The 13,321-nt window shown below is 47.8% G+C and overlaps 1 protein-coding gene across 1 annotated transcript in view; it reads left to right on the top strand.

Annotated features, from left to right (window-relative positions):
- Positions 1 to 443: 443 nt before the first annotated feature.
- Fanca (FA complementation group A) overlaps positions 444 to 13,321 on the top strand; it is a 58,130-nt gene continuing 45,252 nt past the window's right edge. The window contains exons 1-8 of the mRNA XM_051168617.1: positions 444 to 528; positions 838 to 947; positions 3,374 to 3,467; positions 4,652 to 4,785; positions 4,913 to 5,008; positions 6,490 to 6,563; positions 11,159 to 11,271; positions 12,744 to 12,820. Of these exons, the coding sequence (XP_051024574.1) occupies positions 450 to 528; positions 838 to 947; positions 3,374 to 3,467; positions 4,652 to 4,785; positions 4,913 to 5,008; positions 6,490 to 6,563; positions 11,159 to 11,271; positions 12,744 to 12,820 (777 nt within the window). The 5' untranslated portion in view covers positions 444 to 449. The remainder of the gene's footprint in view (positions 529 to 837; positions 948 to 3,373; positions 3,468 to 4,651; positions 4,786 to 4,912; positions 5,009 to 6,489; positions 6,564 to 11,158; positions 11,272 to 12,743; positions 12,821 to 13,321) is intronic.

Genomic DNA, 13,321 nt, shown 5'->3' with positions numbered 1-13,321 from the left:
TGTGTATTTATTTATTTATTTTTAACTCTGTGTATTTTTGAACAAAGCAGGTAAGAGGTGTTTTTTTTAAAAGCAGCAACCAGGTTGTCACGTGATCTTCCCAGCCTCAGGTCTGGGCCATTATCTTCGTGTAAGTCGCATTCAGAAGCCGCGCGGGTCAGCCGCAGCCCATTCGCAATGCCCACTCCAGCTCCAAGTTCTGCGCCGCTTTCCCCCTGGTTGTCATGCGCTGGTTGGTGTACTGCACCAAAGCTTTCGCGTGACTCTGCCTACCCTGCCACAAGAACCTTGACAGACTCTGCGACCGCTGCCAAAACGGAAGACGGCTGCAGAGCAAGGTCCAGCCCGCGAGGGGTGTGGTCGGGCGCGCTCCTAGCCAATGAGCGCCTGCGCCCGGCCGCGGCCAATTGGAAGGCAGCGCGGGCTCCGGTGCTGGTGTTGCAGTCGCTATGTCGCCTTCGCCGGGAAAGGATGCCGCGGCAGGCCGTGGACCCCTGGGCCCCCGGAAATCTTGGACCGAGCTGCTGGGTAGGTCTCGCTCCCACCACTTCTGACCTCAGCTAGTCAGGCAGTCCTCCCGTTTTCCTGGGTCCATGCTCCGCCTTCCGCCCTCTCAGGTCCCAGCGTGGCGCAGCCATGCAAGTCAGTAGAGCCCCAGTCAGCTGGTCCTCATAGATTAGCCATGGGCCCCAGGGTTTCTGGTCCCAGACGCTCACGGCAGCGGCAGATGACCGTCCAGATCTTGGGCAGCTCTCTTTGGACCTGCGCTCAGCATATCACCTGTGTATGACGCGCAATAGTTTTTTGAAAAAAAAATTTTTTTTTAAATCCCTTTAGCGGGCAGAGTTAAGAAGCACACATATGATCCAGAAAGGGAACAGAAATTAAAGGACGCCGCTCTGCACCTCCTGAGATACCATCAAAACATGAATGACCTTTTGCTAGAGGTAAGAGGAACCTGGGGTGGCTGAGTGTTGGGTGTTTGGAACCCAGCCAGATCGCAGTCTTTACCATATCCTGTGTACCTGGTGGGTAGCTGGTACCTGCAGCCAGATGAGAAGACAGCTGAGTGTATCTTATGCATTTGGAGATTAAAGCAGTTGGGTAGTAAATTAATTAATTAATTAATTTTGAGACAAGGTTTCTCTGTTGCCTTGACTCATTTTGTAGACGAGGCTGGCCTCGAACTCACAGTGATCCACCTGTCTCTGCCTCCCGAGTGCTGGGATTAAAGGCGCGGGCCATCCCCTCCCCCAGTTTACTTATTCTTGTAAGGCTTTGGTAAATTCCCCTCAGAAAAAAGTGCTTGAGGGGCTGGAGAGATGGCTCGGTACATACTGTTCTGGTTTTTGTTTTTGTGTGTAGGAGTATTTTGCCTGAATGTATGTGTGCGCCACATATGTGCCTGGTGCCCACAGAAATCAAGAGGGTATCAGATCCCCTGGAACTGGAGCCACCATGTGCATGCTGGGAATCAAACCCAGGTCCTTTGCACATGCGACAAATGCTCTTAACCACGGAGCCATCTCTCCAGCTCTAACACGTCATGTTGTTCTTACAGAGGATGTGAGGTCAGTTCCCAGAACCCACATTCGGTGGCTCACAGCCATCTGTAACTCTGGGGACCTGACACCATCTTTACTCTCTGGACACTGCCCAGACTGATCGGCACACATACACAGAAGCATGCACACTGTGCTGGCTAGTTTGAAGTCAACTCAACACAAGCTAAGAGTCATTTGGGAAGAGTTCATCTCAATTAAGGAAGCCCCTGGCTTTTTTTTTTTTTTTTTTTTTTTTTTTTTTTTGGTTTTTCGAGACAGGGTTTCTCTGTGTAGCTTTTGCTATCCTGAACTCACTTTGTAGACCAGGCTGGCCTTGAACTCACAGCGATCCTCCTGCCTCTGCCTCCCGAGTGCTTAATTAATTATTTATTTAATTGGATTCTTATATCTTCCACCCTTTTCCGCCCTGCCCCTTCCAAGACCCCAACACCAGGTAGGAGATCCAGAAGGTTAAAGGGGAGAGGAGGCATAGACCTGTTAAGACTACTTCCTGCTGATTAGGGTCATAGAGTTCCTTGGGGGCAAGTCCAGTCTTCGTTGTCAGGATACCCCAACTTCTTCAAACCACAAGGACAGTGAGCAGAAGTGGGGGCCCTTCATTTTCAGAGCGCCCCCATCCCTCTCAGGTGGTCCCAGAGTTAAATTATCTGCAGCTGGCAAAGGTCAGGCCCTTGCTAGTTCACGAGACAATTATAGTTAATGGTTGTGGACAAGTTGAAGCTGCCCCATATCCCACACCTGGGATTAAAACAAAAAACAAACAACAGCAAAAACAAGAGGTTGTCGAGATGGCTCAGAGGGGAAGAGTATTTGCTGCTCTTCCAAAGGTCCTCAGTTCAATTCCCAGCAACCACATGGTGACTCAGAACCATCTATAATGAGATCTGGTGCCCTCTTTTGGTGTGCAGGTGTATATGCAGGCAGAGTCCTGTATTTGTGTTGAGTTGACTTTAAACCAGCCAGCACAGTGTACATTTTGTATATATTTGTTTTTGGTTTTTTGAGACAAGGTTTCTCTGTGTAGCCTTGGCTGTCCTGGACTCACTTTGTAGACCAGCCTGGCCTAGAACTCACAGTGATCTGCCTGCCTCTGCTTCCCGAGTGCTGGGATTAAAGGCGTGCATATCTGGGTTTTTAAAGAAACCAAAACTCTCGACACCTGCCTCCAGGTTTCTGCCTCCAGGTTCCTGCCTTGAATTCCTGTCCTGGCTTCCCTGGATGATGGATTACAAGTTCTTTTATACATTTCTTTCTTTTTAAGACAGGGTTTCTCTGTGTAGCCCTGGCTGTCCTGCCACTCAATCTGTAGAACAGGCTAGCTCTCAAACTCAATAATTCAGCTACCTCTGCCTCCCGCCTCCTGGGATTTAAGGCGTGTGCCATCACTGCTCAGCAAGATGAAATACAAGTTGTAAACTGTAAGCCCTTTTCTTCCCAAGTCATATTTGGTCATGGTGGCCTTTTTTTTAAAAAAGTATTTATTTATTTGTATTTTATATACATTGGTGTTTTGCCTGCATGTGTGTCCGTGTGACAGTGTTGGATCCCCTGGAGCTGGAGCTATAGACAGTTGTGAGCTGCCAGGTGGCTGCTGGGAGTTGAACCTGGGTTCCCTGAGCCATCTCTCCAGGCCCAGTCACGGTGTTTTTATCATTGCAGTAGCAGTTCTAAAACACACAGACCCACACCCACAACGATGAATTTAAAAACCAAACCAAACCAAAGGAACCAAAATGTGAGAGTTGCCCACCACGCCAGCTGCGCACAGCTGGAGCTCGGGAAGTGAGTTCTTTCTGTTTTGTTTGTAGGTAGGAGATCCACAGTGTAAAGATTTGTGTCTCAGCAAGCTGATAGACTGTGACAGTGCCGAAGCCTCCTCCGAGCGGCCCAGTTCCTTCATCCGTGAGTTGTTTCTCTGTTCTTCAGTTCACTGGGGGAACTTTTGGGGGGGAACCATGGTCTGTTCATAAGTAGACATTTCAATGCCATCGAATACTGCCTCTCCTCTTGTATGTACTGTCACCAGTTACACAGGCTTTATGACTTGTTTTGAACAATTTTATTTTGTTTTTCTTTTTCTTTTCTTTTCTTTTTTTTTCCCCCTCCAGTCAGGGTCTCTCTATGTAGCTCTGGCTGTCTTGGACTCACTTTGTAGACCAGGCTGGCCTCGAACTCACAGCGATCCACCTGCCTCTGCCTCCTGAGTGCTGGGATTAAAGGCGTGCGCCACTACGCCCAGCTGTTTTCTTTTTTTAAAGACTTATTTATTTATTATGTATACAGTGCTCTGCATGAATGACAGAAGAGGGCATCAGATCTCATTATAGATGCTTGTGAGCCACCATGTGGGTGCTGGGAATTGAACTCAGGACCTCTGGAAGATCAGACAGTGCTCTTAACCTCTGAGCCATCTCTCCAGCCCCTAAACTTTTTGTTTTTCTTTTTTTAAAGACAGGGTTTGGCTGAGTCACCCAGGTTGCCTTGAATTTTCAGCTCTCCCTTAGCTTTCCACGTGGCTGGAGTTACAGGCTTTCGTCACCAGTCTGAGCTCTGAGTTCTAACACTTGTAATTTGAAGTCTCTATAATTGTCGCATGTGGTTTTCTTATATGCTAATGTGAATTTTTCGAACCTTGAAGATAGTGAGTGTGTGTCATGTATACATTTGTGAGATTTAAAAATATTTATGTGTACGGATGTTTTTTGTGAATGTGTGTGTGAGGATACATGCAGGTCTGGTACCCATGGAGGCAAGAACTGGGGTTGGATCCTCTGGAACTGGAGTTACAGACAGTTGTAAGCCACCATGGAAGCCGGGTGGGTGGCGCACGCCTTTGATCCCAGCACTCGGGAGGCAGAGGCAGGCGGATCGCTGTGAGTTTGAGGCCAGCCTGGTCTACAAAGCGAGTCTAGGATAGTCAAGGCTACACAGAGAAACCCTGTCTCAAAAAACAACAACAAAAAAAAAAAACCCTCCAAAACCAACAACAATAAAAAGCCAACAAAGTGCTCTTAACCTCTGAGCCATTGCTCCAGCCCCAAGCAGAAGCATTTTTCAATTTAAACCTTCTTTGTTTTGTTTTTAAGGCTTTGCTTTTCGGGATCAAGCCTTGAGGCTGGGAGTTCCTGTCGGGGTTCTGTCTGCCAGAGTGTTCGCTCAAAGCGTACAGCAGATCTGCGCGGAACCCAGCCACCCTGTGCTGCTCAGCCCAGAACAAAGAGTGAGAGGCCGGCCCCTTAAACAAGGACATGTCCTTTTTCAGCTCTTTGGGAAAATGAGATATTTCTTTAATATTCTTTTCAGATAACTTATCTTTTTAAAAATAAACTGATTTAATCTCTTTTTAGAAGAAACTGTCTTCCTCCTTAGAGATTGTTCAGCATTTGTTGGCACAGAACATGTTCTCCCGCGTCACCTTCTGTCAAGAGTTATGGAAAGCACAGGTAAATCTGAAGTTCTTTCACTTAGGATTTTTATTTATTTATTTATTTTAGAGATTCATTATTTATTTGTTTATTTATTTATTATTATGTTTGCATGTACTCCTGCAGGCCAGAAGAGGTCACCAGATCTCACTATAGATGATTATGAACCACCATGTGGTTGCTGGAAATTGAACTCAGGATCTCTAGAAGAGCAGACAGGGCTCTTAACCACTGAGCCATCTCTCCAGCCCTCACAGTTAGGATTTTTGTTTTTTGTTGTTTTTTGTTTTGTTTTTTGACACAGGGTCTCTCTGTGTAGCCTTGGCTGTCCTGGACTTGCTTTGTAGACCAGGCTGGCCTCGAACTCACAGCATCCACCTGCCTCTGCCTCCCGAGTGCTGGGATTAAAGGCGTGCGCCACCACTTAGGATTTTAAAGGCGATGTTCTATTGGTTCAGGCCTATGAATTTTCTTAGGAATCAGATGCTCCCGGGTTGGGAGAAGGGCTTCCGTATTGCATGTCGCTGTCCCCCCAGCATTAGTTTAGGGAACATAAGATGCCTACAATACCATCACTTGAAAGATACAGGCGGGAGGATCACTGAGTTCAAAGCTAGCCTGGTCTACTTGGAGAGTACCAGGCCAGCCAGAGCCACATAATGAGACCATATCTCTCACCATATAAAGTAGAGCACCCACAGAAGCTTGATGCTCGGACTTCTGGGTTCACGGCGGGAAGGCTCTCCCAATAAGTAGACACCACACTGTGAGGGCAGGAATGTGTCTTGGGTGCCTGGGTGTTTATCTAGCACGCATGAGGCACTGGATTGGACCCCCAGCTCCCCAGAAACTGCATAGTGGTGCATGCTTATAATCCGTGCCCTTGGGAGGTAGAGGCAGAGGCCTAAGGATCAGAAGTTCAAGGTTTTCCTTGCCCATAAAGTACATCCCAGACCTCACGGACTACATGAGGTCCTATTTCAAACAAAACAAAACAGGCTGGGTGTGGTGGCACACACCTTTCATCCCAGCACTCCAGAGGCAGAGGCAGACGAATCGCTGTGAGTTCGAGGCCAGCCTGGTCTACAAAGACAGTCCAGGACAGCCAAGGCTACCACAGAGAAACCCTGTCTCGAAAAACCAAAAAAGAAAAGAGAAACATGGAAAAACATTTTTTAATCTTTATTGTGCCATGCGTGCAAGTATGAGTGTGTGCTCTCAAACGGTGGCAGGTGCGTGGGTAATTTAGAACACATAGCCCACAGTGTGTAGAAGGGATTGGCAGTGACTTGGCACTTCCGGGAGGAGGTCAGAGCTGACACAGACTGCAGAGGAAAAGCCAGGGCAGTAATGGGTGTGAACGCTGTGTGAATGGGCACCTGTGACACGAGCCCTTCAGGCCACGATGTGACACTTCTCTGTGGACAAGTGAGCATAACCTGGGCTGAACATTCCGTAGGAAGATGCACGTGTTGACACAATGCTGTTGTGGTTTTCAGAATTCTTTGTTGCCTGAAGCTGTGTGGAGTCTTCACACGCATAGCGTTGTGAGCCTTCAGGAGCTACTGCGGAGGTAATTCACTTGCCATTCTGCCTCTTTTATTAAATAGCTGTGGTTTTAAGCTGTTTAAAAAAGTTATTTAGCCGGGCATGGTGACACATGCTTTTAATCCCAGCACCTGGGAGGCAGAGGCAGGTGGACTTGCTGTGAGTTCGAGGCCAGCCTGGTCTACAAAGTGAGTCCAGGACAGCCAAGGCTACACAGAGAAACCCTGTCTCGAAAAACAACAACAACAAAAGTTATTTATTGTTGGGTGGGAGGTGCATGTGCCATGTCATGTGCATGTGGGGGGTTCAGAGGAGTCAGTTTTCTCCTTCCACCATTTGGGGTCTGGGGGTCAGGTTTTGGTGGTAAGCACTTTGCAGGTTTTTTTGTACATGCCTTGCGATGATGGTTTTTGTGTGTATGTGTAAATGTTGATCTTGCTTGTAGAGGTCAGAGGTCAGTGCTGAAAAAGTAAGTGGAGACACCCAATGGTCACTTCTACTTACCTTTTTTTTTTTTTTGGTTTTTCGAGACAGGGTTTCTCTGTGTAGCCTTGGCCATCCTGGACTCACTTTTGTAGACCAGGCTGGCCTGGAACTCACAGCGATCCGCCTGCCTCTGCCTCCCGAGTGCTGGGATTAAAGGCGTGCGCCACCACACCCGGCTACCTTTTTTTTTTTTTTTTTAAAGATTTATTTATTTATTTTTTATTATGTATACAGTACTCTGGCTGCATGTACACCTGCAGGTTGGAAGAGGGCATCATATCACATCACAGATGGTTGTGAACCATCATGTGGTTGCCGGGAATTGAACTCAGGACCTTTGGCTATGCTCTTAACCACTGAGCCATCTCGCCAGCCCTTCTTACCTTTTGATTCAGGGTCCCACTGAACCAGAGGTGGTCTTGTCTTTGTTTCCTTAGCCCTGGGCACAGGGAGCAGCTCATTGAGTTAGCTGTTTCCTCAGCCCTTCTCATGAGGATGATGATTGTTTGTTTGTTTGTTTGTTTGTTTTTTGAGACAGGGTTTCTCTGTGTAGCCCTGGCTGTCCTGGACTACCTTTGTAGACTAGGCTGGCCTCGAACTCACAGAGATCCATCTGCCTCTGGCTCCCAAGTGCTGGGATTAAAGGATGCGCCACTACGCCCAGCTACCATAATGAATATTTTTTAAAATGGTGGTGGGGCAGGTGAGAAAGAGCTTGGGAGGCAGTTGGATCTCTGTGAGTTCAAGGCTAGCCTGGACTACAGAGTGAGTTTTAGGATAGCCAGGGCTACATAGTGAAACTGCCTCAAAACAAAATAAAAACCAAGCAGTAGCAACAAAGACTGGAAAGAGGGACTTAGGACGCAGAGAGGTAGGTGGCACTGAATGCACAAAGCCCCGAGTTCAGTCCCCAGTCCTTCATAAGCAGGCGCAGTAGCGCAGTCCTATGATCCCAGCCCTGGGGAGGGGGATGGAGCAGAATCAGAAGCTCAAGGTCAGGCTGGAGAGGTCAGAGGTCAAAGCATTGGTCACTCAGCAGAGGACCTAGGTTTGCTTTCCTGCATCCATGTGGTAGCTCATTACCATTCATAACTCCAGCTCCAGGAGCCCTGATGCCTTCTGTCTTCTGCAGGCACACATGTACATGGTATGCAGACAGACAGAATACTCCTACACATAGGTTTTTTTTTTAAGATTTGTTTATTTATTATATATACAGTGCACATCAGATCACATTATAGGTGGTTGTGAGCCACCATATGGTTGTTGGGAATTGAACTCAGGACCTCTGGAAGAGCAGTCAGTGCTTTTAACCTCTGAGCCATCTCTCCAGCCCATAGGTTTTTTTTTTTTTTTTAAGATTTATTTATTTATTTATTACATATATATAGTGTTCTGCTTGCATGTATATCTTCACACTAGAAGAGGGGCCAAGATTTCATTATAGATGGTTGTGAACCACCATGTGGTTGCTGGGAATTGAACTCAGGACCTTTGGAAGATCAGACAGTGCTCTTAACCTCTGAGCCATCTCTCCAGCCCACCCCCCTTTTTTTTTTTAATTAAGCATAAAGTCATTTAAAAAAAACTCCCACTTAAGCTTAGTCTCAGTTACATACAAAGCTCAAGGCTGGCCCTGGGCTACGTAAGACACTGTCTTAGAAAGCAGAACAAACGCTAACTAAAAAAAGAGATGTCTAGGTAAAGATGGTTGACAAAATATAAGTGTATTTATTCCTTTCTGAAATTACCGTAGGAGTCAGACTTTGCTAATTCATGTGAGGGTTATAAATGTGCCAGAGCCCTTGTGTGGAAGTCGGGGCACCATACCGGAGTCAGCCTTCCCACCATGTGAGTCCCTGGGATGGGACTCAGGTTGTCAGACTTGGTGGCAAGGATCTTTACCTGACGGGACAGTATAGAAGATGACAAAAGCGAAAAATTGGAAAAACGAAGCAGATGGAAAAGCAGTAAGAGATTTAGCAAACTTCAAGATCTATCCTGAGGGGCTGGAGAGATGGCTCAGAAGTTAAGAGAACTGCCTGCTCTTCCAGAGGTCCTGAGCTCAATTCCCAGCAACCACCTGGTGGCTCACAACCAACTATAATGAGATCTGGTGCCCTCTTCTGGTGTGCAGGCGTACATGTAGGCAGAACACTGTGTATGTTAAAAGAATAAAAAATAAATTAAAAAAACTCTATGCTGAGCCAGCACTGTGGATAAACAAAAAAGAAGCATCCAGTCTTTTTATTTATTCATCCAGGCTTGAGGGTTGGGAGTATTGATGCCTCAGGAGGTTGGATGAAAAAAGTCTCAGGCCTGGTTGCAAGGCCGTGCCTGAAGTGTCTGGAGCTGCAGGCCCCTCTAGTCCATCAGAAGGCTGGCAGGCTGTGCTCTCTGAGGTCTAGAACAGTTAAAAATGCCATCTTGAAACCAGGTGGTGGTGCTGTGACACCAGTTCCTGTATAAAAAAAATTTTTTTTAAGTTGAGTTCCTTATACAAAGAAAGAAAAGGCTTGTGTGAATCAAAGAAAGACTAACAATGGAGGTATAAAAAGATACGATAGGGCTGGAGAGATGGCTCAGAGGTTAAGGACACTGGCTGCTCTTCCAGAGGTCATGAGTTCAATTCCCAGCCACCAGATGGGAACTCTATCACAACCAACTATAATGTGATCTGATGCCCTCTTCTGGCCTGCAGGTGTACATGCAGGCAGAGTGCTGTATACATAATTTAAAAAGACAAGATAAAGCCAGGTGTGATGGCGCACGCCTTTAATCCCAGCACTCGGGAGGCAGAGGCAGGCGGATCGCTGTGAGTTCGAGGCCAGCCTGGTCTACAAAGTGAGTCCAGGATGGCCAAGGCTACACAGAGAAACCCTCTCTCACAAAACAAAAACAAAAGCTGAGGAAATCACAGACAGTTGTTGGTTGCTACGATCGTGAAGCGGGAAGCCTGTATGGCAGAGCAGAGCTCAGAGGCTACAAATGGCCAAGTCAGCCTAATTACACGGCGAGCATGTCTCCTGTTACATCCACACCAGGACGCCAAGTCTACAGAGCAAAAGTGGACAGAGTTGAAGTGGAAACACACATTTTCGTAGAGACTTGTGCATTCCTCTTCGTATGAGATAGTTAAGTTAGCTAAGCTGAGAGTGGTGGTGCAGGCCGTTACTGTCAGCACCCAAGAGGCAAGGTCAGCCTGGTCTACATAGAGAGTTCTGGGCAGGCTATCCAGGGAGGCATAGCGAAACCCCAGCAGTGCTCTAGGCTACCCGAACATGGCAACCACTGTAGCTAGTCAGCCTGGTGTACTCTGTCAGGGAGAACACACATAAGTATGCGGATGAGGTTTGGGCATGTAGCCCAGTTGGTAGACTCCTTCCTTGCCTACCGTGCCCAAGGCTCCAGATTTAATCCCTGGCACCACTAGATGTGGCGTAGACCTATAATCCTAGTACTGCGGAAAGGAAACAAAAGCAAGCACACTGTTTCTGAAATAGAAGAGAAAGTACAGACCATAAAAATAGTTGGAATAAACTTAAAAGGGCCTACCTAAATAATTCAAAATAGGCTCTCTGCCCACAAAACACTTTTTTGTTGTTGGGTTTCTTGGGCGGGGTGTTGGCTGTGGCTTACGTCAAACCAAGGAGTGGCCACCTCATCACTGAGCTTTAAAGAAATTTTTTTCTTGAAGGACTCTCTCTCTCTCTCTCTCTCTCTCTCTCTCTCTCTCTCTCTCTCTCTCTCTCTCTCTCTCTCTCTCTCTGTGTGTGTGTGCGCGCGCCTGCATGTGTGTATGCACTCGATGCCTGCAGTGTGCACTCAATGCCTGCAGTGTCAGAAGAGTCCAGAAACAGATGTCAGATCTCCTGGAACTGGAGCTGGCATATGGGCGCTGGGAATCAAATGTGGGTCTTCTGTTTTTCCTTGAATTCGCAGCAGCCAGGCAGGTGCCTGGTCCCTGCTGTGTTTGGTTCTTGAGTCAGTTACTGGCCAGTGCTTCCTAGCTAAGTGAATATTGCAACGAATAAGTAAACAGATAAATAAAACTGTGAGGGAAGTGGCATGAGCAGCGGGGGGAGGCGGGGGCGGGCGGGGGCAACCGGCAACCTTGGTTCTTTGTGTCCTCAGCCACCCTGACACGCAGACCATGACCACGTGGCTCTTCAGGAACCTGCGCTTTCTGTGTGAGCAGACAGACGCCTCTTGCCCATCTGCTGACGTAACGGAAGCCATGCTTGCTGGTATGTTCACAGCAGACGGGTTCCTGGGGACAATTATTCATTTTGGCACTGGACACTAGAGCAGCGTCTCCCTTCCTGTGGGCCTAGCACGAAGTAAACTCACCAGGTCAGCCGTGGCTTTCTGTTTTCTGGGTGGGTGAGTTGACTTTGTGGCAGAGTTGGTTTTCTGTCCCCTAGACCGCCCCCTTTGCTGTCTAAGCTGTAGACTGCAGTCCCAGAGAGGTACACCAAGTCGAAGATGAGACGCACTCTGTACAGACAGCTTGTAGCTTCTTTTGTTCTTTGAGACAGGGTCTTTACTGTGTAGCTCTAGCTGGCCTGGGACTTGTTATGTAGACTAGGCTGGATTCAAGCTCAGAGATGTACCTGCCTCTGCTTCTGAATGCTGGGATTAGTGGGGTGTGCGATCACACTTGGTCTTTTTGGAATCCCCCCGCCTCCGGTTTTCCGAGACAGGCTTTCTGTGTGTTAGCCCTGGCTGTTCTGCACTCAAGTTTTGTAGACCAGGCTGGTCTCGAACTCACAGCGATCCACCTGCCTCTGCCTCCCGAGTGCTGGGATTAAAGGCGTGTGCCACCACACCCAGCGAGAAAGCCTCTTATTCTGTAGCTAAGGCTGACCTTTCACAATCAGCCTCCCCAAAGCTGGGGTTACAGGCATTTAACCATCACACCTGCCATGTATATTTCTTTGTTTGCAAAAGATATTTTTCCAGTGGTATAAACTGCTTATATTTCCTGTAAGCTATCTTAGATGGGTAAAATTTAAATAAAACGTAAAACAGAACATGTCAATTCTAGGCTTCTTTATCCTGATCTTTAAAATCATGCATCTAGGCTAGGGAGATGGATCGGCCATTAAAGGCTAGGCTCACAAGCAAAAATATGAAATTACACGTTAGCCAGTTGTGGATCAGCCAGATGTGGTGGCTCATCCCTTTAGTCTTAGCACTCCAGAGGCAGGGGCAGGGGCAGGGGCAGGGGCAGGGGTGATTTAGCAAGATGCCAGTCTCAAAGAAAAAAAAAAACAAAAAACGTGGGTTTCCAGGTCTTTGAGTTGATGGTGAACATCTGGACTGGCTGGAAGCTCACAGTCCTGAGCTCAGTGGTTAAGGGCTGTCCTTCCAGAGAACCTGGGTTTGATTCCCAGCCCCTCTGTGGCAGTTCACACTGCAGTTCAGGATATCTGACACCCTCGTCTGGCCTCTGTGGGCACTGGGCTTGCCTGGTTCACCAATGTCTGTGCAGGGAGAACACTCATACACACAAAGTAAAAACAAAATCTTATCATAAACTTGATTTTTTAAAAGTAGTTGGGTAAGCGCTTGTGTCTCAGGTGGGCAGCCATAGGAGTTCGCCTAGGGCCTGGTGCTCTGCGCAGGAGCCGTTCCCTCTGTGCACACATGTGTGTGCTCCACGGAGGTGGGTTGTCGGTGGGTCACTGCTGTTCTGAGTGTGTAAATTATCTTTCAGGTTTTACGCAACTGTTAATTTCAAGAGCCTTTCAGGAAAGCTCAGATCCAAGGCGACCTGTGGAACCCGAAACCCGGGTAGGAAGAAAAAGGAAAGCCTGGAGAAGTGACCTAAGTGACTGCCTCAACACCCCACCCCCACCCCCAGGCAGAGTCTCCCTGTGTAGCCTTGGCTGTCCTGGACTCACTTTGTAGACCAGGCTGGCTTCGAACTCACAGAGATCCACCTGCCTCTGCCTCCCGAGTGCTGGGATTAAAGGCGTGCGCCACCACGCATGGCTTGGTCTTGAACTTCTGATTTTCCTGATTCCACCTCTCAAGTGTTTGTTGAGATTATAACTGCACCAGCACTCCTGATTTATGACATGCTAGGGACCACGTCAAGGGCTTTCCTCTGTAAAGGTACATTGCCTACCTGCCGACTGCATTCATCTCCGTCTTAATCCTTTTTCGGTCTCTCTCTCCCTCCCTCCCTCTCACATACACAGAGCAGAATTTAAGGAAATGAGAAAGAGAGTGGGAGGGATTCCCAGGGATGAGTACCTTTCAGGCAGTTTCACAAGAGGCAGAGACACAGCA

Source organism: Acomys russatus, chromosome 26 (assembly GCF_903995435.1).
Source record: "Acomys russatus chromosome 26, mAcoRus1.1, whole genome shotgun sequence".
NCBI lineage: Eukaryota > Metazoa > Chordata > Mammalia > Rodentia > Muridae > Acomys > Acomys russatus.
This window is presented reverse-complemented; position numbering and strand designations above follow the sequence as displayed.